This window comes from Gossypium raimondii, chromosome 2 (genome assembly GCF_025698545.1).
Source record: "Gossypium raimondii isolate GPD5lz chromosome 2, ASM2569854v1, whole genome shotgun sequence".
Classification (NCBI taxonomy): domain Eukaryota; kingdom Viridiplantae; phylum Streptophyta; class Magnoliopsida; order Malvales; family Malvaceae; genus Gossypium; species Gossypium raimondii.
This window is the reverse complement of record NC_068566.1, coordinates 45,265,089-45,289,322: the sequence shown is the minus strand read 5'-3', so window position 1 is coordinate 45,289,322 and position 24,234 is coordinate 45,265,089. Positions and strand designations below refer to the sequence as shown.

Here is a 24,234-nt window from a genome sequence, read left to right as displayed (position 1 = left end):
TTTAAATAAACACCAATTTTTTTAAAAATATATATAAAAAAAAATTTAAAATATAAAAAATATAAAAATATATTTTTTATTATATATTCGGGCCGGGCCCAGGCAAAAAAAGGTCGTGCCCAAGGCCTGACCCGTTTTTTTAAACGGACCTCATTTTTTTGCCCAAACCCATATTTCGGGCCTATATTTTTACCCAAACCCTCCCATATTTCGGACGGGCCGTCGGGCCGAGCCGGGCCGCCCGGCGCATGAACACCTCTAAATAATATCCAACCCTCTAATAATTGAATTCTTTGTCTATAAATATTATACAAAACATTATTTTCAATATTGAATTTTTTTGGGACTTAGATCTTTAATTTGAGAAAATTTATTTTATAAGCCTTTCGCACTACATTATTCACAGTTATTTTTCAATTATTTAGTGACAAATTAGTATTTTTTTCATATAATTGACATATAATTTTGGTAATTTTGTTACCTTGAAATTTAAATCCCGAACCTGAACTCTTTGGGTTTAGGATTCAAGTTTAGGATTTAAAGTTTGAGGTTTAGGATTTAGGGTTTGAGTTTGAGTTTGAGTTTAGGTTCGAGGTCCAAGATTCAAGGTGCGGGTTCGAGTTCGGGATTTAGGATCCAGGATTTGAGATTTGAAGTTTGGGTAAAAAAATAACCAAAATTATATGCCAATGACATAGAAAAAAATTACTGAAATATCAATAAATAATTAAAAAGAGACCATAAATGACATGATGGAAATGATAAAAAATAATAATTTCTCTTAATTTAGTAATTAAGAAGGTGATATACCCTTCTCACCCCATTATTCATGGTTCATTTCCAATTATTTAATGACAAATCAATAGTTTTTTTCATGTAATTGACATATAATTTTGGTAATTTTTTATCCTAAACCTTAAACCCCAAACTCGAACTTTTTGGATTTATAATTTAAGTTCAGGGTTTAGAGTTTGTGGTTCATGGTTTGAATTCAAGTTTGGTACATAACCTTTTTACTCAAACTCTAAATCTCGAATCTTGAATCCTAAACCTCGAACCCAAACTTGAATTCAAACCATGAACCACAAACTCCAAACCCTGAACTTAAATTATAAACCCAAAAAGTTCGAGTTTGGGGTTTAAGGTTTAAGATAAAAAAAATTACCAAAATTAAAATTAAAAAGTTCATATTTAAAATATGATTAAAAATTAAAAAGAGACCATGAATAATATGATGGAAAGGGTAAAAAAATAATTTCTCTTAATTTAATAATTAAGAAGGTGCTATATATGGACGAAAATATTATTAGTTTTTCTATATCTTTTCTTAAACGTGATGTGTACAATACAAAAATTTCCCTAAAATGATAAATAAATAATATTAAATCGTACTAAAAGGGTTTTAACTTTATTGTGAAATTTTTTGTTTTAAAATTTTAAAACAGATGCAAAGTAAAGGTGCTCATAGCCCAAACAGCCTCCTCAGTTCTTTTTGGGTCGAGTTTAGATAAAATTTTTAGAACTAAATTAGTGGTTGAACTAATTAAATTATCGACTCACATCAAATAAATTATTAAAAACATCGTAAAAGCTTTACAAATTATATATAAAAAAATTATAAAATTCGGTTCAACAGATGTTGTAGTCTTGTTCAACCTGCCTGATGTACTGATCGATTCGTGATCCAACCGATTGGACCTGATTCTATAAACATTAGACATAATTTATATTTTTCAATTTTGGACGGGCCAGATTTGATTCGTTTTATTATTTTAAAATAATAATATAAAATCATTTTTATATTTTTAATTAAATTTAATAAAATCATTATTTTTATTTTTGAACAACGAAACAGTCATTTTGACAGACTTGAGCAGACCAGTTCGAATTAAATTTTTTAAAATCGAATTTCAATCCCGATTCATGAACACCTCTTACGAAGAGCAAGGACGGTTTGTTTGTTTTCTTTTTCTTCTTTTCCAAATGTCCTTCCAAAACGTTCTATTTTCAGGACTCGTTTAGAAGATATCCGACAGTGATTTTCAGCGGCTAGGATTCACCCGATTATCCACGACGCTGTCGTTTCGACCGGATATTTTGTAATTTAGCATTAACAAATAGCCAAGCGGAGCTGATTTAGTCCAAAAACCAAAGCCAAGCCGATGACCGGTTGTTCCAAGAAAGAGAAGCCTACAACGTACACGTGTTAGAGACACAGCTGTCGGATCTTATCCTAGCAACCAAAACTCGTACTATTATTACACTACACCTATCAAAATTATTATTATTTATCTCATACACTTCCAATTTTTTAAATTCGGTTAGTAAAAGATGACGTAATTTTTCTAAAGAAAATTAATTTCATTACATATCCAAATCCAAATATATAATTAATTTCATCATTTAGAAAGGATTAAATAGTCAATATATGGTGATTCTTTTTAATGGACTAAATTGATCGTTTTTCAAAATTTAAGGAAATAGGTCGATTTTAGAGAGAGTCTGAAAGTACGTCCAATTGGGTGTACTTTCTACACAATTGGCAGAAAAGTTAGTCCAGTTGAGCAAGTTTTTCATATAGTTGGCAAGAAAACTTGTTCAACTGAACGCGCTTTTTACACTCAACATATTTCCCTAAATCTTGAAAAAAAAGAAATTATTCGACCAGTTAAAAAAATTGACATATTTAACCTATTTAGCCTTTAAAAATTATTAGATTACCATTTACATACAATTGATATATAAATAGATAATAAAAGAAGAAAGTGTTAATTTTTTTGGTATAATGACAATTTAGCTCTTAATATTTACATTCTTTATCAATTTGTTTCTTTTTTTAAACTAAAATTAAGTTTTAAGCGGATATATTGACTAAAATGTTAATTTTTCAAACATGATAACTCGTATGACAATTCATATGCAGTTCATGCTATTTTTTTAATTTTATAATTTTAAATTAATTATTAACGTGTCATATAAAACATATAATATCATGTCAACATAAAATACACATGCGAATCTAGAAATGTTTTTAAGCAGAGGCCAAAATGGAATTATAATGTTTTGAGATGTTAAATATAGATTTTTTTTCATGTATTAATTTATCATTTTTAAAGCACTAAATAGAGTTTTCTCTTATATTAATTTATAACCAAATTATAATTTTTCAAAAATTTTGGAGCAGGGCTCTACCTGCCCTTTGTATCCACTTACCGTTACACGGGTTACAGGCCGACATTGTTAAAAAATTAATATTTTAGCTAACACTTTTATTAAAAGATGGTATTCGATTATTTTGAAAAATTAATAAACGAATTTAATTAAAAAAATAAAGACTAAACAATTTTACATTATACCTTAAAAAAAATCATAATTATTGTTTTAGTGGGAAAAAGTTAAATAAATTTGAAATATGATTTGAAGTTCGGTTATGCAGCTGGAGCGCATTTCTAATCTAATCTAAAAGCCCGCTTCTAGATTTTAGGATTCAAAGTGTGGGCCCTTTACTGACCCCACATGTTCCCTTTCTTGTTTTTTTTTTTTAAAGAGGCATTGCTTTAAAAACAAACTTTGTAGCATTTCAAAATTTCAAACTTACCCACCCAACTGCATCAATCAAAGCTCAATAAAACAATTTATTTATATTTTATATAAAAATTTATTTCATTTTACTTTACATATTCAAACAAATTATATTTTCTAAAGTTAACCTTTTAATTTAAGTGAAATTTAATTAATATACATATTTTTTAGTGAAAAATAATATATATTTTAGCTAAATTAACAAAATATACCAAAAATAAAAGTTAATTGGTCAAATAGGTTTTTTTTTAAAAAAATTAAAGAAATAGATCGTTTTTGAAGAGAAAGTATGAAAGCGCGTTCAATAAAGTGAAATTTTCTGCTAACATGTTAAGGAATACACTTTTAATTGGATGCGCTTTTCGATAATTACGTCCAGTTGAGTGTACTTTTTTTATCATGTTAACAGGAAAACTCGTCTAACTGAATGCATTTTCCTGCCAACTATATAAAAAGCACACTTAATTGGATGTGTTTTCACGCACTCTCTAAAATTGACCAATTAACTTTTTTTTTCCAACATATTTTTTGTCTGATTCTGATATTAATAATTAATTTCTTTTGGATGTTTTTTTTTCAAAATTGAATAAGGGCAAGCATGGAGGTTTCCTTGAAGTTGAGTAAGAAAAAGATAATGGATAATTTGTCTCTACGTGTGAAATGTTTTTTTCCCGCCAAAATTGATTCCAATGTGTGGGTTAAAAATCTGCACTAAAGTTCAGTTTAATTTTTTATTATTAAAAAGAATATTTTAGTTCTGTAGGTTTAAAAAGTTAACATTTTAGTCCCTGCTAATTAATTTACTTTTAATGAAATGATATAATTTAATCACCAATCGTTTTCGGGTTTTTTTTACATAATTGTTGTGTTTAAATTATTTGTAGTTTGGTACATGTTAATCACCATTAAACCACGCCATTCCATTGATAAAAGTATCATGGAGACTTTTGTACTAAATGTCGCATTGTATTTTGCCTCTCAACTAAAAAACATGAGTAAATTAGTCCCTAAACATTAAATTAAAGAGTAAACTGTTCATTTTGTTAAAATTTTTTATCCATTTCTATTGTTAAAAATTGATCCCTATACATTAAATAAGGTACACGTGGCACACAAAACAAAGTGCTACTGTTTAATTATTCTATCAACCCTGTTACGCCAGTTTTTAATAGTAAAAGTGGAGAAATTTTTTAACAAAAAAGGGGCCAGTTTGTTCTCTATTCTAACATAAGAGAACTAATTTGTATATTTTTTTAATAAAGAAAATAAAATGTAATTTGACTCTTAATACAGGAGCTTTTATGATACTTTTACGCATACAAGTTCAATACGTCAGCCGTTGTTAAATAACATCATTCCTCTAACAGGAAAGCTAATGTGTAATTTTAAAATGTCAGTTTTTTGAACGTCTGGGACTAAAATATTATTTTTAATAGTAAAGTGGTTAAATTGATTTTTTTGATATAGTACAGGGACTTATAATAAAATTGACTTAAAATATTAATTTACTTTTTAAATTTAAAAATTTTAATCTAATCCTTGTTAACATTTTTTTATTAAAATTTGTAAACTTTATATATATATTATGCATCATGTATGACAAAAATTGAGAGCAAAGACAAGCGCAGCTATTTAAAACGTGAACAATTTGACGCAACCTTCACACTGAGCCCCGCTTCCTACGCTTGTCTTGTCCCTCAAAATCCCAATGCCTTTTCTTTTATTTATTTTGATTTCATTCATGGAAGAAGTTAGAACATTTATTTGGTATTAGAATTAATAAATTATAATTTTTACGGTAGTAAAAATATAATTTTATTATTTTAATAGTTTATAAAGGATTAAATCAAAAATTTTATCATTTTTAGGAGGTCAAAGTACAATATTACCTTTACTAATTTAAAATTTTAAAAATTTTAAAAGACCTAAATAAAAAATTTTTCATTTTAAGAGAGGTCGAAACCCCTACCTGTGCCTAACTACGCCCCTCATTTCATTTGGAGAAATTTGTAACTTGTTTTATTTGTTGGTATGTTACCAAAATATATTAATTATTTATTTGTATTTTTTTTAGAATTCTGTATAGAAAGTGTTACGTTTATAATTAGAGAAGAGATTGAATTAAACAATGTTATTTTTCAGGATTCTTATGTGATCTATTTATTTTATATTCTAATATATGCAATTCAAGATTATATGGGTTGACTTTATGAAGATCGTGATATAAAAGGTAATTGATGAGGTTTGGGTAGATCATATGATGGATTGAAGTTTACTTAGTGAAGCCAAATTTATACTCTAAATATAGAAGGCTTGTTTACTTAGTGACTTACACGGTGCTAGTGCAGTTAACACAACATCGGACAACATAACTTGTCATATTTAAAGTTGGCAATCTTTTGGAACAAAATCTTTAGATTGAAGATCTTACTTATTGTGGTAGTATGATATTCCATTTATGAAGAAGGCTCTATTTGAAACAACATATCTTGAAGATTGATTTGAGTCGGAGCAAACAATTAGGTCCTTTGAAGTAAGAAGATTGGATCGAGATTGCGTTAAAGTCTTACCTTCAAACAATTCTATTTCATTTTGGACTTCACTAGAATATTGCGTATGCAATTTCATAAGGGAATTGATTGTATTCTTAAAAAAGAATACATGTTTGTGGAAACAACATTATTAGAAATGACAACTATGAATCCCAACGAATTCAGGAAAACAATTATGGACAGACATGCAATGAACTTTTCATCGCCATTCTTCTATTCTTTTTTGTGGAAGAGCATGTGCAAAGATGTGAAACAATTCGTCATCAAATGCCAATTATGTCAGCAAATAAAAGCTTCATTTTTGCTTCCGAATGGTTTGCTACATCCATTGCTCATTCCCAACTTGTTGTTTGAAGGCATATCCATGGATTTTATTGTTGATTTAACAGCAACCGAAGGGAAAATTGTCATTATGGTAGTTGTCGACTGTTCGTCTAAATGTGGGCACTTCATCAACTTAGCATCCAATTTCACCAACGAATCTGTAGCTGCAGCTTTTGACAGAAACCATTCATTTTCATGGGTCCCCGAATGAGATTGTGACAAATGTATATAGCGTATTATCCCGAATGGCGGATTATCCCGAATCTTGGATGCAGATGCTTACCATAAGCAGAATATTTGTATAATACATCTTACTTCTGATCAAATGACCCCTTTTTGAGGTTTTGTATGGTTGTCCACCACCAACAATCGCCCACGACTCTACTGGGAACTCCTTAGTTGAGATTGTATGCTTACTGGTGATGAAGTGTTGTCTTCACTAAAGCATAATCTGCGAAAATCTCAAGCTCGGATGAAACCATTGGCTGATCAACATCAACGTGAAATTTACTTTGAGGAATGAGATTGGGTAAATGTTGAATTCTACTTTCTCTCTCATCTTTGCATACTTTTTGCACTTCAATTTTCCTTTTCTAAAATTCTTTCAGCTGTTTTTTTTTTGTTTTTACTATTTCATAGTGGTTGGGAGCGGGGGACCACTAACTCACTGCTTTGTGATTTCAGCAGCCATAGATAGGACAAGAAATCCCAGAAGAACCCCAGTGATGGTTTTTACAGAGCAGTTTTATAACATTTAACAACCTCTTCACGTTTTAATGTCCACGTACCATAAAATCCCTTGTAATAAAAGTTAAATTGTATCTTACTCTATTTATTAAAAATAGATAAATTAATTCATTAAGACAAAAAATTGACTAAATTTTTTTATTTATACTGCTAAAAATTAACGTGTCTAACGGAATTACCAAATAATAACACTTAATGTGTCACATGTATATCATACTACCATAAAAAAAAACTCATTTTTAGTAATAAAAATCGATAAATTAAAAAAAAAATACTCTTTAATCTAACATATAAAAACTAATTTGATTTGTCTATTTTTTGAGTAAAAGAGACAAAATATAATCTAACTCTTATTAAAATAAACTCTAAATACTTTTACCCCGCTAAAGGGGTTCAAACTTTTTAATCCCATTAGTACTCCAACTGAGTCATAATCATAAAGCCTCGTCTGTGTTTTACGTTAATTTAGTCATCATCTTAAAAACTGGTCCACATTGCTTCTTGCTTTTGATAATAACAAGCAGCCATTAACAGCGTAAAAATACATATGTTCAGTTTTTTTTTCTCTCTGAAAAATATGGAAAAGTTAATTGTACAAATAGTATTCAACACAAAAATGGAAAACACTTGCAACAATAGAAGAAAAAAGTAAACTGAAAGTTAAAAGTAATACAGAAAGCAAACATGCAGGGATTATTTAAAAGGGGGCAGATGGGGAGATTAGCAAGAATGTGAATCCAAAAACTGGGTTGCTCGAAGATGAATTTTACATGCATTTTAACATTTTTATAACCGAGTTCAAAAATAACAAAGGGTAAAAGAATCATCATGCCTTCAGGAGTGTTTCAATAGCTTCGAAAAACAGTGGCGCCATCTCTGGATTTGGGGTCTTGATCGCACACTTCACACCCGGGTTTCCAATTATTGTTGTAAGTTCAATCAAGAAAGGTATACCTCGAGGGATCTTGGCTGAGAAGTAGAATACATCTTGATTGGCATGTTTGCGCTTCGCTATAAAGAACATGTTTGATGCAGCTAGTCGATCAAGGGTTGCTTCAGCAGTGGTCACCATGATGCCTGGGAATTCTTTCAAGACCTCATTTGAATCGGGTAGTGACCTCCATGTCTGTATAATGGGAAGAAATCATTCCATTTCCATTGCTAGGATCATCCTTTTGCACCAGTAAAAAACCAAAGTAATACGGAACAAACTTCTTACCTCAAGAAAACTAGTTCGCTCCATTCTCCCATCCTCGGTAAAGAACACGTGCAACAAGATTTTGTCATTGAAGTACCAGACTGGTTGCTGACTATTTTTAACAGCAACCTGCAGAAGAGTGTTTGGAGGACCAGTAGACGTATTCTGGAACAATACCATGGGCAGCAATGTTCTTGCTGATGCTCCAGGTGCCAATGGGGGAACCTAATAGACAGTACCCATTAAATCCTAGAAATGCAACAAGAAGCTAAATAAAGCATCAATACTAAACAAGTTGTGATTACCTGAAGAGGTCCAGCAGCTGCCAGACCGAATGAATTCTTGTTAAACTGAATCATAAATCCATCGAGTGTGATCTGTGTGTTATTCTCAAACAGTAAACTGTAAAATATTTGACCATCCTGTCGAACTAATTGTGCACTGATTTGCAAACCCTGTCCACTTCCTGCTGGTAATAAAATAGGCAAAGGGGGGCTGCAAATCATCAAGGTAAAAAATACAGTAAGGGCAACATATCGGCGTGCATGTACTTAAGTACAAGCCTCATGCATGACTCCAATTACATAAAAAACTGAAAAATGTTTACAAAGTTCTTTTAGTGTTAAGCAACTTAATTATTATTTAAAATATTTACAACATTTGCAGCAAAATATCCTGGTAACTAAAATGAGACTTCTATCTGAAAAACTAATGCATTCCAGCATACTTACCCAGAAGATGTGGCAGGCTGATCAGCGGGGACAATTTGATTGTTATCAAGGCCAATCAGATCACTTAAGAGGTCAGGCACTGCAGCAGGTGCAGGAGCAGCTGGGGCAGGAGCTGGCTGCCTAGCTGCAGCATGTGGGACACTACTAGAACTGGGTGGTGATGCACCACCATTAGCAGCATTGGAAAGTGTTTCAGAATACCTAGTTTCATTTCCATCAGGGTAGTCATCGTCTTCAGTTTTCTGTGTTGCAGTCTTTGCACGAGTTACAAAAGCATCAGGAGGTTTGTGATAGACAGAAGAAAGTGTAGCGATATTGGCAAGAAGCTCATCAAGAAGGGTCGAATCCAGTTGGTTTGAATCATCACTGATCACAGGTTTCTCAGCTAACACAACATCCTTAGCTGCCTGAGAGCAGAAATAGGAAGTCAACTATATAAAACATCCTGAATTTGGTCTAGATTCACCTTTAAATAAATACACATTCACGTCAGCAATGACACCTGCATTCAAACAATGCTACATCTATTGCGACCTATGATACTGGGACTAGCTTGATTCTGATAGAAGACAAATCACATTGGGACAGGAAAAACACACAAATAAAAAGACTCATGCTAATCATACCAACATGGTGAAAGGCATTCTAAACCTCAGCTTAATCATATAGTACACGCCCATTTTAAGAGTGGTCATCAAAATGGAGATGAAGGTGATTCAAGCAAAATACTTAGATAGCCCTTCCCCTCCAAGGTAAGAAAGGACATGAAAATAAAAAATGTCTCTGAAGTGAAAAATGATTCCTCAGACTTTTGAAACTGAATTCATTGAATGGTGCTCTGCAATTGGTTGAATAAAACCATACCTCAGGATCAGTTGATAGAAGGCGCCAATAAATGTAGGCACGGTCCCGTAAATCAGGATTGTCAGTTTCCACAGTAGCATTATTCAATACAACCTATGGAATGACCAAAATATTAGAAGTCAGATGGGATGGGATGTTATTTTCCAAATAAAAATTGAAAAGAAAAATTCCTTGAATAATCAACAATCAGCAGTTAATGTAACTTGTATAACCGGATAATAAAAGCAAATCAAAATCATATGTTCAGTGGTTCTTGGTGGGAAAAGTAAGATACTAATACTATGCCCGATTCCCCCATGAAATGATACAGTTTGCATTGCTCTAGACCTGTTTCTTATTGGGTAATTCAAAATCCAGAGAAATCAGACAATGGTTTTGGAAAAGTGTAATGTGTAATCATAGATGATAAAACTATTAGTAAAATCCTTGCACATACAAATGTGATGAAGCCCAAAACAAATAACAGAAAATATGCATGAAGAATGCATATATGAGACCTGAATCATCTGCTGTGGGCCTTCTGTAGGCTTCTTCAGAAAAAGTTTGACTGTTGCAGTTAGCAGCTGCAGTTGAACTTGGGGAGGTTCTTCAGGGAAACTCTCCAAGAAGCTTTCAAGGAGCTCGTCAGCATTGTCAATTCTTTCAGCATATTCTCCAATTATCCATATCATTGAAGCCTTATAAGAGAGGGCACAAGAAGAGGGGAAAAAATGCGCTTACAAAAAACAATTAAGAGTAATAACAGAAAACGGTGCTCTGATTCATTTTGCAATTTCTAAGACAAATGTACCTTAGCTTCTGGCTCATCCAAAGTGTCCAAGCTCTCACAGAGGGTTGCAATAATAGATTCATATCTGTGAAAGTTATTAGGAAATCATCAGCTGGGATTCAAGTTGCACACACAAGCATTCAGCTACTGTTAAGAAATATAATGATAGGGCTTTTTATATTTTGGATAATATTGCAACGCAAAGGAGTAAATAAATGATACTTACGTGTTAGGATATCTTCTAAAGATATCTTTGATAACTATAATAGCCTCTTGAACAACATAGTTCACTTTAATCTTGATCAACTCAAGCAAAACACTGATGCACCGTTCAGCTGCTCTCTCTAACTTGATAGCACAACGACCGATGGCACGAACAGCCTTTCTGACAAAATCTACATCTACTTCTGTTGCATATTCTTTGAACTCCAATAAAACCTACATAGACATCATCCAAAGGGACCATCTCAATATGATGGTATACTAACAATATAGTTTTAAATGCAGGAGAAAATAAACTATCAACCTAAATAAGTCCATAACTAATTCTCTACAGACCAAAATCTGGATACCTGGTCTATATTTCGGTCGGAAGCAAGCTTTATCATGATTTCTAACTTCTCCATCTTCACATAAATTGGATCATTGTACTTGCAGAAGAATACCTAGAAAGAATAAGCATTTGATAAGCATACATTCAAGGAAACTACATTGATACAGAAGCATACAAATCAAGCTGTCATGCAAATGTGTGAATAATGACTGTGGGCAAGCATGCACATGTTCTATTCATATAAGTCCACCTTGATTTCATGGGCAAGAATCGTAGGCCGTCTTTGTACTATGAGGTTGATATTCCGCAATGCAACATATTGTATCTCGGGTTCAGCAGAGAGTAAGGTCACAAGAGGAGGAGCCATCTTTTTGCAAAGATTTCTAACAACATCAGTGCTAGTGATAAGTTCCATTTGTTGAAGAATCATCTGGAAAGCACAAAATTATGGAGTGCTCATAAGTCAACTGATAGAAGACAATACTGATGCAAAATTATGAATGGAAATGAAAAGTCACCTTAACAGCTGAAAGTACAACAGCGCAATTAGCATGTTGAAGCCGTGGCGTAACTCTTTCCACAATATTTTCTGCTTCACGTGCATCAGATGCCTTGTATCTGGAGAGAGCGTCAAGTATAAAAACTTGACCCCACCTGACATGGAACATTTTCAAAATGAGATGGGTAGAGAACAAGGTTCCCAGGGAAAATTCAACAAAAATTAACAGATGCTAGGTTAGTGACTTTGCTCAAGTTATAATGCCTGAAGATTAATATAGCAGCATATTCATCTCAAAAACCATGCTATTATACCAACATCCTATTACTCACTTTAGAAAAATAAATCATGATGTCCCAAAATGGAAAATACAAAATATCAAAATCCTATTGATCAGCTTTTTATAGCAATTAGGAAGAGAGCTCAACCACATGGCAGTACCCTGATTGTATTTGTAGGTTTCAAACCTCTGAACTTACTCTGTGCATTCATTAAGAGCAGTAAGAAGCTTTGTAAGTGTGGGAGTAGTGATTTCAAATATTGGTCCACTACTATTCTCTTGTATCTCAGCAAGAGCTGCCACAGCATTAGCCACAACCATTGGGTTATTGTCAGATATCAAATCCTTGAGAGAGTCCAGAAAACCCCTATCCTCAACCAACTCAGCATTTATATCATAAAGTTTAGCAACACATATGGCAGCTGTCTTGCGAACATATGGATCATCATCCTGTTAATATACAGTAAGAGAATCATAAAAACTTGAGTGACTTGCATAAAGCAAGTCTATGATATTGGAAAAAGGAAACCAAAAGCATTGCTAAAAGTTTATACTATATACTATAACAGGAATCAACCTTTAGGCACCTCTGAAGAGGATCACAAAGATATTCTGTGATCTTATCAACACGGATGCATCCCATAGTCCGAACAGCCAAAGCACGAATTAGAGGATTTGGATCCTGTGAATCCTGGATACATACTCATAAAGCAAAAGCTCATTAGAGATTTATAAAGCATCATTACAGAAACCTTAACACAAACAGTACTCCAAACAGAACATATCATGTAACCCTAATAGTCTATAATCCTTGATACCCTTTGAGGCAGATAGAAAGACAATGGGTTGGTCAGAAGTGCCACTTCTTCGACTTCTTTTCCTTAATACAGATTCTATTGACCAGAAACATTTGTGCGACAAATTTTGCAAATGCACAATGTGCTCATAAAAGAAGAGACACTCTTGCCCCAGCATGCAAACCCAAACCAAAAAAAAAAAACATTTAACACAAATAATTTACAATCATGTTCAAACTCTGGGGAATCCATAACTACCATTCCTGAAATATTTAGGCTGCTCGTAAAAGAAGAGACATTCTTGCCCCGGTATGCAAATCCAAACCAAAAGAAAAACAATTAACACAAATAATTTACAATCACTTTCAAACTCTGGGGAATCCAGAACTACCATTCCTGAAATATTTAGGCTGAGATATGCAGCCTGAGCATGAAAAAAAGGCCAGTATCTTAGTCAACTTAAAATTTCAAATTTAACATGTTCATATCAGGCAAATTCGATATCCATGCCCTTTTCTTTTGGGGGGCCGGGGGGGGGGGGGAGAAGAAAAACTTTCTTTTAAGCTGTGATAAATAGTAGAGACAAAGGGCATAATAAGTTACACACCTTTACAAATGTATTTACTGCAAGAATAGCAAGGTCGGGCTGACTTTTAGCATAATTTATGAGATACAAATAAACAAGCTTTTTCAGCTCCAAATTCTCTGTTTGCATGCAATTCACCACATCTGTGAACAGTGATGACACATCCTTCCCAACCGTCATTGCGGCAATAACCTTCTTTACGGCATCTTTTCTTTTATCCTTCATAACATGGAAAACAAAGACATGATTACAATCCCATAACCATAAGCCACAAAAACATAGACGCTAAAATATCCATTCAACTTCCAATGGGCACAGTTTACACTTCTTTCACATGCTAAGAGCGCCAGGGTTAAAAACTCTTAGAAAACTCGTATAACTACAGCAAAATCAAGAGAATTAAAAAAAAATTGTACTACAGTTAAAATTCAGTTTCAAATTAGACAAACCTAACTGTTCTCGATAGAAACTTTATGAAAGGAGAAACATAATCCAATGCTCGAATCGAGTAGCATTAATCCTAATAAAGAAAACTGAATATCTCTTTCCATTTCCAGCTTATTTTCCATTATCTCTAATCGATCCAAACAAGAACCTAAAGCTTAGCTAACAAATACGTAATTCAGCAGATTGACGACTTCAACGAACAAATCAAAAAGGAAAACCAATAGATCTAACGAAAAACACGAACTAATGACATAAAAATGTATCAAATCGAAAACCTAGCAAATTAAAACAAGCAGATCAACAAAGAACTCTGCAGAAAAAAAAACGAAGATGGATTAACAAGTAGGTTAGCTACCTTGTACTGAGAATTGAGCTCTTCCTTGAGTTCAGGGATTTCTCCCTTCTTCGTCGTTGAGAAGTACTTTGAATCGTGACCGCTCATTTCTCACTCTTCGAGACCTCCTCTTGGTGGTGTTGTAGATTGGAGTCGACGAAGAAGAAAAAGTAAAAAGGAAACGATGGCGAACAAACTGTGTGAAAGATCATATAAACAAGACCAGATCGAGGATTGAAAAAAAGAAGAAGAAAAAGGCTCGTTTTAATCTGCTGTAGGGCCTATTACCGGAAGCATTGAGTCCAATCCAGATTATATTCGGGCTTTGGTGACCAAGGGGATACCATATCAAACCCCAACATATTCAAGCTAGTCCCGCGGAGCCAAGCTCGAAAACTATGAAGCTCAATTAAATTTCTATTTTTTAAGCTCGTGTTTGGTTTGAGATATAGTTTAATTAAACTCATTTATCAATTTTATACTTTAACTTGAGCTCAAACTCAGCTCGGTTATTAATCATAGTATTAATAAAAAATATTAAAGGAAACAACATAATTTAATAATATAAAAATATGAAAAGCTTGATAAAATTTACAAGCTATTCAAGTCGAGTATTACCAAACTTGAATTCAGCTTGATTGATAATTCAAATTCGGTTCAATAATTATCGAATTAGGCCTGAATTTTTTTCGAATCAAACTTAAGTAACTTGTAAACACCAGTATCTCATTTATCCCCTGATTCAAGCCCCTTAACAGTAAACCTAGTTTGGTTAGTTTCGTTTCTTTATTTTTTTTATACTAATTTTAAAATTTTTCATTCATATTCATAACAAATTTAAGTAAAAAATAATCAATAATTCTTATGTATTATTTTTAAAAATATTTTATAGATTTTTTAATTTATTTTACTATTTAAAGTACAAAATGTTTATTGACATATCAATTTTTAATCACAAATTGAATAAAAGTATAAATAGATTTGGGATAGTGGTTTTAAATTTTTATTCTAAAACCCTAAACCTTAAACATATTCAATTTGTGACTTTATTTTTAACCCTAACTAGATTAATTAATTGACTCTAGAGTGGTTAGTTATGCCAATTACGACCTAAATTTGAAAATTGATTCGATCAATGTAATATAAATATGTTTTAATTTAATTTTATTTACCGAATTTAAATTTGACCATAACTTAAAGTTGACTTAAACTTGAAACGATTTGAACCCAATATTATTTAAATATTAAATGACACAAACTCAAAACAATTAAATCATGAAATGATCTAAACTTGAAAATTTAAATGGCTAAAGTCCAAAAAAACAACTTGAACTTGAAAGCATAAAAGCCCAAACTATTTAAAAAATTTAAAATTTGACCTTATTCATGTGCACAATTGAAAGAACTAACTTGATAAGCCGAAGGTAGGTATACGAATGAGACACTAGTGCTCGCAAGTTATTTGAGTTTGATTAAAGAAACCCGATTTCGATTCGATAATTATCGATACGAGCTCAAACTATCGATCAAACCGAACTAGAACATTATAATACTCTTTTCAAACAACTCATGAACCTACTCTAACATTTCATTTTAATATATTTTTATATCATGAAAACACATTTTTATCCTTATAGAAATAGCTTGTACAAACAAACTGAATCGAACTAGAGTTCAAGCATAAAATTGATAAGAGCTTGACTGAGTTTGAGCTCAAATATATCTCGAGTCAAATTTAAACTTAAAAAATAATCTTCGATAAAATTATATCAAATAATAAGTTACAATTTTCAAATTAAGCTCAAGCCCAAACCTGCTGTTACCTGAGTTTATTTTGGCTAATTATACCTCTAGCCCAAGGATTAAATTGGAGTAACAATAGCAAAAGACAATTAAATTATGTCATAAGTATTTATATTTTTTGAATTTTAGAATTTAGTGTCTAGACTTTTCAGATTTCAAAATTCATATCCAACTCTTATCATTGTTAATTTTTTTTTCTTATTAAAATTGTTAGTATGACATTTTGAAATTTAAGAAAAATACTCACTTGGTAGTCACGTAATTAAAAAAATGACATTGGAATTAACCTGAATTTAACATTGTTAAAAGTTAGACTTGAAATTTGAAATCTATAAAATATAAGGACAAAATTTCTGAAAATAAAAATATAGAGACTAAATTCTAAAATTCCAAAAAGTACAGGGACTTATTGCACATTTTATCTGCAAAAGACCCAAAAAAAACGCTGCGTTTTAAGTTTTGCACGGTGGATCCCGCTAAACTAGAGGTGCAGATCGTCTATAAATAGAGTTCGGCGTCCCTGAAACATTTTCTCAGATTTCTCAGTATAGGAACAATCTATTTTTTTCTCAGGCAAGGAAAAATCGCTTGAATTATATAAATATATATTCAAACCTATCGATCTCTAAAGGGCTGATAATCCGATAAGGAAAACGGTTTTCCCAATACACGGATTTAAGCAAAAACATGGGACATGGTAACAAAGGAAACCGGAAATCCATGATTTTTGCAGTTTTGATTTATTTTTTTAAACGGTTTTGTATAACAATTTAATGATTCTCAGGTGAAAGAGGTCGGCCCAACAAAAAGTTCAAATTTGCCAAGGTTAGGCGAATTTCTATATATTTTTTGTTTTAATTTTATGGGTTTTGTTAATTTTTCCTTACAAAAGCATGATTCGTTTTGGGTTTTTTTTTTTGCAGGATGATCACAGGGGCTCAGCTATGGAAGATGATTATTCTTTTTATCCTGATGAAGCCGATGATGAACCTCGTGATGGTACTCATTTGTTTGTTCTTTTTTTTGCTTTTAATCTATTTAGATTGAATTTGAGTTGTATTTGGTTTATTATTATTATTATTTTAATTTATGATTAATTTTGAAGGTGAGAATGAAGGAAAGAAAAGAGATTTTACCAAATTAGAACTAAAACTCGATCATGGTAATCGCCCATTATGGGCCTGTGCTGATGGGCGTATATTTTTGGAGACATTCTCCCCTTTATACAAGCAAGCTTATGATTTTCTCATTGCTATAGCTGAACCCGTTTGCAGGTACTCACCCCATTAATATAATGTGATTTAATTTTAATTTTTTTTTTTGCTTATTGGATGTACATTAATGTGTATGAATGTGAATTTTCAATTTATGTAGGCCGGAGTCAATGCACGAGTATAATCTCACACCACATTCCTTGTATGCTGCGGTATCTGTGGGGTTGGAGACAGAAACAATTATATCGGTCTTGAATAAATTATCCAAGACTAAGCTTCCTAAAGAAATGATTGATTTCATTCATGCTTCTACCGCTAATTATGGCAAAGTTAAGCTTGTGCTTAAGAAGAACCGTTATTTTATCGAATCCCCATTTCCGGAGGCAAGTTGGTTGTTTTTGGTACCTTTATAATTTATTGGAATTTATTGATTCTTTGCGTATTAATTGTTTGGTGATGTTTGATCCTTGCAGGTTCTGAAGAAACTGCTTCAAGATGAGGTTATAGGTCGAGCAAGGCTTGTTTCTGAGGTTTGTTACATTATTTGAATTGAGCTTGTTGATTTATTTTGTTTATTGCATTTGAGGCATAAGCTTAATCTTCTTTTAGTGGTTATTCTCTTTTCTTCCCATTGAAATCATGCTCTTGGTCTAAATGATATCTTCTCATGCAAATCAGTTTCTGTGACACTTTGTCCTGCCGTATGCTTTTTCACTCAAAGGTCTCAATCTGATTCTGCTTAGTGTTCTCTTAGATGCCAGCGTTGAATAATAGTCTAGGAGAAACAGTTTGAAAGAACAATTTAAGCTCAATTGGATTCATTGGGTCACTTTCTGTAGGTTCATGAGTTTCCATGTGGGATTCTTTATTGTTAACTTGCTTGGTTCTTTGGTTGTCATGTTTCTTCCGGATGCTTGTCAACTATTTTCTTGACTTCCCTTTTGTTTTCCTTCATTTCTAAGGAGATGTTCCCTTCTTTTTTCTTTTCTTTTTTTTTCCCCCTTCTGGATTGTGTTTTAATCAATCCATTATGGATACTATATAGAATGCGCAGGGAAGTGATGGATTTACAATCAGCAAAACTGCGGGTGAAATTGAGTCAGGCCATAGTGGTTTGCTTATGGAATCAGAACTGGCAGCTGCTGCTGAAGAGAAAGAAACACATGCATTTGAAATTGACCCTGCTCAGGTATTTGTTTTTCATTTTTCTTTGACTTCTCATTTCAACTTCATGCTGCATAATTTCCTTGAGGATTAGTGCATTTGATTTCAACTAATTAGTTTAGAACTAAAAGACTTATGTAGAGTATGCTTACAGAGGCTGCCTTATTTTTCGTTGCTTTTATGACCAACTTGTATGTTGGTATCTGAGTTCTGTTTAGCCATATTTTAGCTTCTGCATTCCTATCTTGTGATGTCTTAAGGAAATGAGTCAGCGATGTTTGAAATGAATATCTTTGGATACATCATTCTATTAGAAGATGCTTTGCTTATAGTTTGACTAAACTGCTGTCAGTTTTGAACTGGAATTGGATTATGCTACGTATAAGTTTTTGCCTTGTACATGTACATTGCCAGGTTGAAAATGTAAAGCAAAGATGCTTGCCAAATGCTTTAAATTATCCAATGTTGGAGGAGTATGACTTCAGAAACGACAGTGTGAGTAACATTTATCATTTCCTTGACACTAGTAATAAAGTGGCTTTCAACAAATGGTGATAACTGAGTTCATAATATCCAGATCCGGGTATTATCCTGGAGTTCTTATTGTTTCTTTGAATTGTAGGTCAATCCTGACCTTGACATGGAACTGAAGCCTCATGCACAGCCACGACCATATCAGGAAAAGAGTCTTAGTAAAATGTTTGGAAATGGTGAGATCATCAATACTATAATTTGTTCAACTAGTTGTTATTGTGCTTAATATTCTCACATTCCATTTTTATTGTATTGATGACACCTTAACTTCTTCAATGGAAGAATTATATGCCTTTTCTAACTTACAATGTACTGAATTGTTGATCTGTCACTTATAAGTTACAATAACAATGAAAATATGGATTTTGTGTTGTTAGAAGAGCACTTTTATCATTCTATTTCAGAAATTTGTGGACATGCTTCAACTTGTTTTTATTGTTAGGTTTCTAAAATATATAAAACAAATAAACTCTCGTTTGCACGAGTGCTGGATTTGAGACAACTTCACCTGAGTTTCATTCATGCAGGTAGAGCCAGATCCGGCATTATTGTGCTACCTTGTGGTGCTGGAAAGTCTCTAGTCGGTGTTTCTGCAGCAAGCCGAATAAAGAAAAGTTGCCTTTGTTTGGCTACAAATGCGGTTTCAGTGGATCAGTGGGCTTTTCAATTTAAACTCTGGTCAACCATACGGGATGAAAATATTTGCCGTTTTACATCTGACAGCAAAGAGAGGTTCCGTGGCAATGCTGGTGTGGTTGTAACAACATATAATATGGTTGCTTTCGGTGGTAAGCGGTCTGAAGAATCTGAAAAGATTATTGAAGAGATAAGGAACAGAGAATGGGGACTGCTTCTTATGGATGAGGTAATTACTAATTGTCATCGTTCTTGTCATTTATGTACCTTTAAGGAAGTTTTTCAACTTTATATGCACTGATTGCATTTTTTCTTGGTAGGTGCACGTTGTCCCTGCTCACATGTTTAGGAAAGTCATTAGTATCACCAAATCCCATTGCAAACTGGGGCTTACTGGTACTCTATTTTTTTTTGCTGTGATGCATCTCTAGCTCTCAGCTACCTCTTACATGTGAATATTTAAAATAAAATACCTAAATCCTTTTTTGTAGCCACACTTGTGAGAGAGGATGAAAGAATTACAGATTTGAACTTCCTTATTGGTCCCAAATTGTATGAAGCAAATTGGCTGGATCTAGTAAAAGGAGGGTTCATAGCAAATGTTCAGTGCGCTGAAGTCTGGTGCCCGATGACAAAGGAGTTTTTTGCTGAATATTTGAAGAAAGAAAATTCCAAGAAGAAACAGGTTCATTTATCTAAACAGTTCACCTTAATTTGTTGGTTCTTAACAAGTTTTGGTGTTAATTTTAACTGCACATATTTGGAATTCGGTCATGCTGATTTTGTTTTTTCTTTTTTAATAAGACTAGTAGCCAACAGTTAACCTTACTGTTCTTGGTTGCCTCTTGCATTTCAGGCACTTTATGTGATGAATCCTAATAAGTTCAGGGCATGTGAGTTTCTCATACGGTTCCATGAACGAGAGCGTGGTGATAAGATAATTGTCTTTGCTGACAATCTTTTTGCACTGGTTGAGTATGCAATGAAGCTACGCAAGCCTATGATCTATGGTGCTACCAGGTTATTTTTGAACATCAATTGCTGTCCTTTTTGTATTGTTTTTATATTGTTGTGTCAATCTTCCCTTGTAATGTGCAGCCATCTTGAGAGGACAAAAATTCTCCAGGCATTCAAGACTAGTCGTGATGTGAACACTATTTTCCTCTCAAAGGTATTCATCAGCAGATTATATTTTACTCAGTATTGTCAGCGAATGTAGAGAAATGCTGCACAATTTTGATTATGAGCTACTATCGCACCCCCATCAAAAAGCCAAGTTTTACTTTTATTCTCCCCTCTTTTGGTCCCTATAATGTGTTGGGTTTTGGGAGGAGGGGGTGGCGGCGGCATGTAGAAATGATTCAAATTAACTGCAATATAGTCTTAAATGCATTTGGCCTTAATTATCTATTATAGTTAACATCATCTAATCTGTTTTAAGATGATGAGACTGCTAGTTTTGTTCCCAAGTGGATTCTTTTCATGAAAATGGTTTGGTGTTTCTGTTTCTCTCTACAGGTTGGTGATAACTCAATAGATATTCCTGAGGCAAATGTGATCATTCAGATTTCATCACATGCTGGTTCAAGACGTCAAGAAGCCCAGCGTTTGGGACGTATTCTTAGGGCAAAGGTTTGTGTTACAGTGTTATTTTGCATCTGACAATTTTCATCATTGCTTTACTAATCGGCTGCATATGTTGGTGAACGAATCCTTTGATAAATGCAACAAACATAAAAATTGAAATTCTTATACGGCTGCAATAGGGTAAACTTGAAGATAGGATGGCAGGTGGTAAAGAAGAGTACAATGCATTTTTCTATTCCCTTGTTTCAACAGATACACAGGTAGATATCTATCATCTTTCAATGCCATAGCTATTGTTAAGCATTTGTTATGTTAAAGATGGTTTTTTAACGAAAATAATGTATAACCTGTTACCCTTTGCAGGAAATGTACTACTCAACTAAAAGGCAGCAGTTTCTAATTGATCAAGGTTATAGCTTTAAGGTACATCATTTACTATGTAACCTGTATGTGGTTAATACTTTGTCTATTCTTTTGTACGACAAAAACCGTGCATATGGTACTCGTGAAAATAGAAGTGTGTGTGATTTGGCAAAATTTTGAAAGCAAATACTTCTGACAGGTGATAACAAGCTTGCCTCCTCCTGATGCTGGTGCCGACTTGAGTTACTACCATCTCGATGAGCAGTTGGCTCTTTTAGGAAAGGTGCTTATTTATCCTTTTATAACTTTTAAAAGTTTAAGAGATTGTTGAACTAAATAGTCACTGACAAGTTCTACAAATCAGGTCTTGACTGCTGGTGATGATGCGGTTGGTTTGGAGCAGTTAGAAGAAGATGCAGATGATATAGCCCTTCACAAAGCTCGTCGCTCTATGGGATCCATGAGTGCAATGTCGGGTGCAAATGGAATGGTCTACATGGAATACAGGTATAAAAAATGTCTCGATTTCCTTCTCATGTTTTCTTTCTCTGTCTAGCTGACCTTTAAGAGTACAAGAGAAAGCCCTATTTCTGTTAGTCTATCATAAACCTTCTACCAATTAAAGTTGATTTATTTACGTATTAATCCGCATATACGAATCTTTTCCGTTTGCAGCACTGGAAAGCATAAACTTATGGGGCATGGCCAGAATAAGAGTAAACCTAAGGATCCATCCAAGCGGCATCATTTGTTTAAGAAACGCTTTGGTTGAGATGAAAGCCAAACCATGCAGAATGATGGTTGGTTTATGACAATCTACGAGGTTACTTCCCGCATTGTTTTGTTTAAGAGATGCTATGGTCGAGATGAAAAGCATAAACCCGAATTACGTTTGGTTTATATATATCATCTAAGAGGTTCCAAGAAGAAGAAGAAGAAGAGTTTTATTTCTTCAGAACTTGAATTACTTCAATGCCAAATAAACAAATTGCTTATAGAATTGGTACTCTGTAAGGTATCTGTTTGTCTTGAGGTAACCTCTCTGTATGAACATGGCTGGCAATGGCATATGAGCATGTTATTTCCTAAAATTTCTACATTTTTGTATGACTTTGCACTTTGGAAATATAGTATCTTGAAGCGAGGATTGTACTGTTTGAAATGAAAACATCGAACAAAGAAGTCCAAGACTGAACAAAAGTAATGGGTTAAAATTAGAAAATATTGCTTTTAACAGATATATTTTGGCAATATGGTGCATAACTTGAAGCAGAGTTTTTAACATTAAAATTATATTATTCTTTTTTAATTATTATCTAAATTTGTTACTTTTAACATTAAAATTATCTTTTATGTATGGCTAACCTAACCTTATATCTGATTTTCAGTCTTTGTCATAATCAATGATCATGGTGCCACATTAGCAAAGTTTCTGTTGATGAATTTGATTGGTAATAGTTGTCGACATTGTAAATAGGGAAATGTAACTATATTAAAATTAATTTGGACAATTGATGTTATAGTTAATTTAGATTTGGCCATACAATTGTTCAGTTTGGACGAGTGTAAAGTTGTAAAAAAATAACAAATAATAATAAATAAATTTTTTAATATATATGCTTCAATAGCTACAAAGTACAACAACAGTTGTCGATTGAGTTTTTGCTCGATTGGCATGTGTATTTGTGTCAACGCAGGAAAACGTGGGTTTGAGTGCGTTGAAGCACATTATCCTCCTATTTATGGGTTGAGGATGGGTTATGAATAATTCTAAGCATTGTCTCAAAAAGATCAAATATGATGGACTATGAGTAGTTCTAAGCATTGTATCAAAAAAATTAAATATGACCAGAACCTATGTTGAGATTGTTCTATTAGCTAACTTAATACACAAATTACTCATTTTCATTTCTGTCAATAATATATAATTATATATATATAACTTTTGTTAAATTATAGTTTTGATGTTTTTATTATCATAAAATTTGAAATTTGTTTTATATTTTAATTTGAGATAATTTGATTCTTTTAATTTTAAACAACTTTTACATTAACTATTCTTCTTAAAAGTATTAATGTGTATTTTTATTCTTAAAAATATTATTAAACATTTAGTTGACATATGAACTTTTATTGGATTAAATTGTTTGACTGATTTGTTATTTTAAATTGCCATTTTAGCAAAATTTCATCTCAACACTTCTACAAAAGTAGTTTAGGTGTTAATAAAGTTATTAAAATTTATGTTAAATTAAAATACAATAAATAAAATCAAAATTTTAATAAAGTAAAAGGGTCAAAATTAAAATTTAAACTTTAATTTTTAAAGAAAATTACACAAAATTATAACTAAATAATTTTTTGGTGAAAATAAAACAAATTATATAAGATTATAATTCTCAAAAGCACCACTTATTTTGTCTTGTTTTGTACTAGGGTGACTTAGATTTAGCTGGTTTCCTGGATCTTTCGAATTGTTTTCGGCTTTTATTCTAGTTTTCTATTAAATTTGGGTTTTGAGTTTTAGATTTATTTTGATAAAATAAATTTTGTTTTTACAAGGGTTAAACATTATTAATAAAGTTTCAAAATAATTTTCATAAATATTTTCAGAAAATTAAAATTTCAAGTAAATTATAAAAATCAATAACTATTATATAATATATTTTT

The 24,234-nt window shown here is 32.5% G+C and overlaps 2 protein-coding genes across 2 annotated transcripts; one reads left to right on the top strand and one right to left on the bottom strand.

Annotated features, from left to right (window-relative positions):
• Positions 1 to 7,732: 7,732 nt before the first annotated feature.
• LOC105789106 (beta-adaptin-like protein B) lies at positions 7,733 to 14,506 on the bottom strand. Its single transcript, XM_012616337.2, has 15 exons — positions 14,285 to 14,506; positions 13,504 to 13,701; positions 12,677 to 12,790; positions 12,299 to 12,549; positions 11,839 to 11,974; positions 11,571 to 11,750; positions 11,340 to 11,432; positions 10,994 to 11,205; positions 10,789 to 10,852; positions 10,496 to 10,675; positions 9,999 to 10,091; positions 9,135 to 9,541; positions 8,709 to 8,898; positions 8,425 to 8,628; positions 7,733 to 8,331 (listed from the first exon to the last, which is right to left on the bottom strand). The coding sequence occupies exons 1-15, from the start codon at positions 14,369 to 14,371 to the stop codon at positions 8,032 to 8,034; spliced, it is 2,709 nt and encodes a 902-aa protein (XP_012471791.1). The 5' UTR covers positions 14,372 to 14,506; the 3' UTR covers positions 7,733 to 8,031.
• Positions 14,507 to 16,597: 2,091 nt separating this feature from the next.
• LOC105789105 (general transcription and DNA repair factor IIH helicase subunit XPB1) lies at positions 16,598 to 22,655 on the top strand. The gene is made up of 20 exons (XM_012616335.2): positions 16,598 to 16,763; positions 16,851 to 16,891; positions 16,990 to 17,065; positions 17,172 to 17,340; positions 17,441 to 17,663; positions 17,754 to 17,810; positions 18,326 to 18,469; positions 18,859 to 18,939; positions 19,067 to 19,154; positions 19,506 to 19,843; positions 19,935 to 20,010; positions 20,106 to 20,299; positions 20,471 to 20,634; positions 20,713 to 20,785; positions 21,133 to 21,246; positions 21,381 to 21,461; positions 21,565 to 21,624; positions 21,764 to 21,847; positions 21,929 to 22,071; positions 22,240 to 22,655. The coding sequence occupies exons 1-20, from the start codon at positions 16,754 to 16,756 to the stop codon at positions 22,334 to 22,336; spliced, it is 2,313 nt and encodes a 770-aa protein (XP_012471789.1). The 5' UTR covers positions 16,598 to 16,753; the 3' UTR covers positions 22,337 to 22,655.
• Positions 22,656 to 24,234: the final 1,579 nt, after the last annotated feature.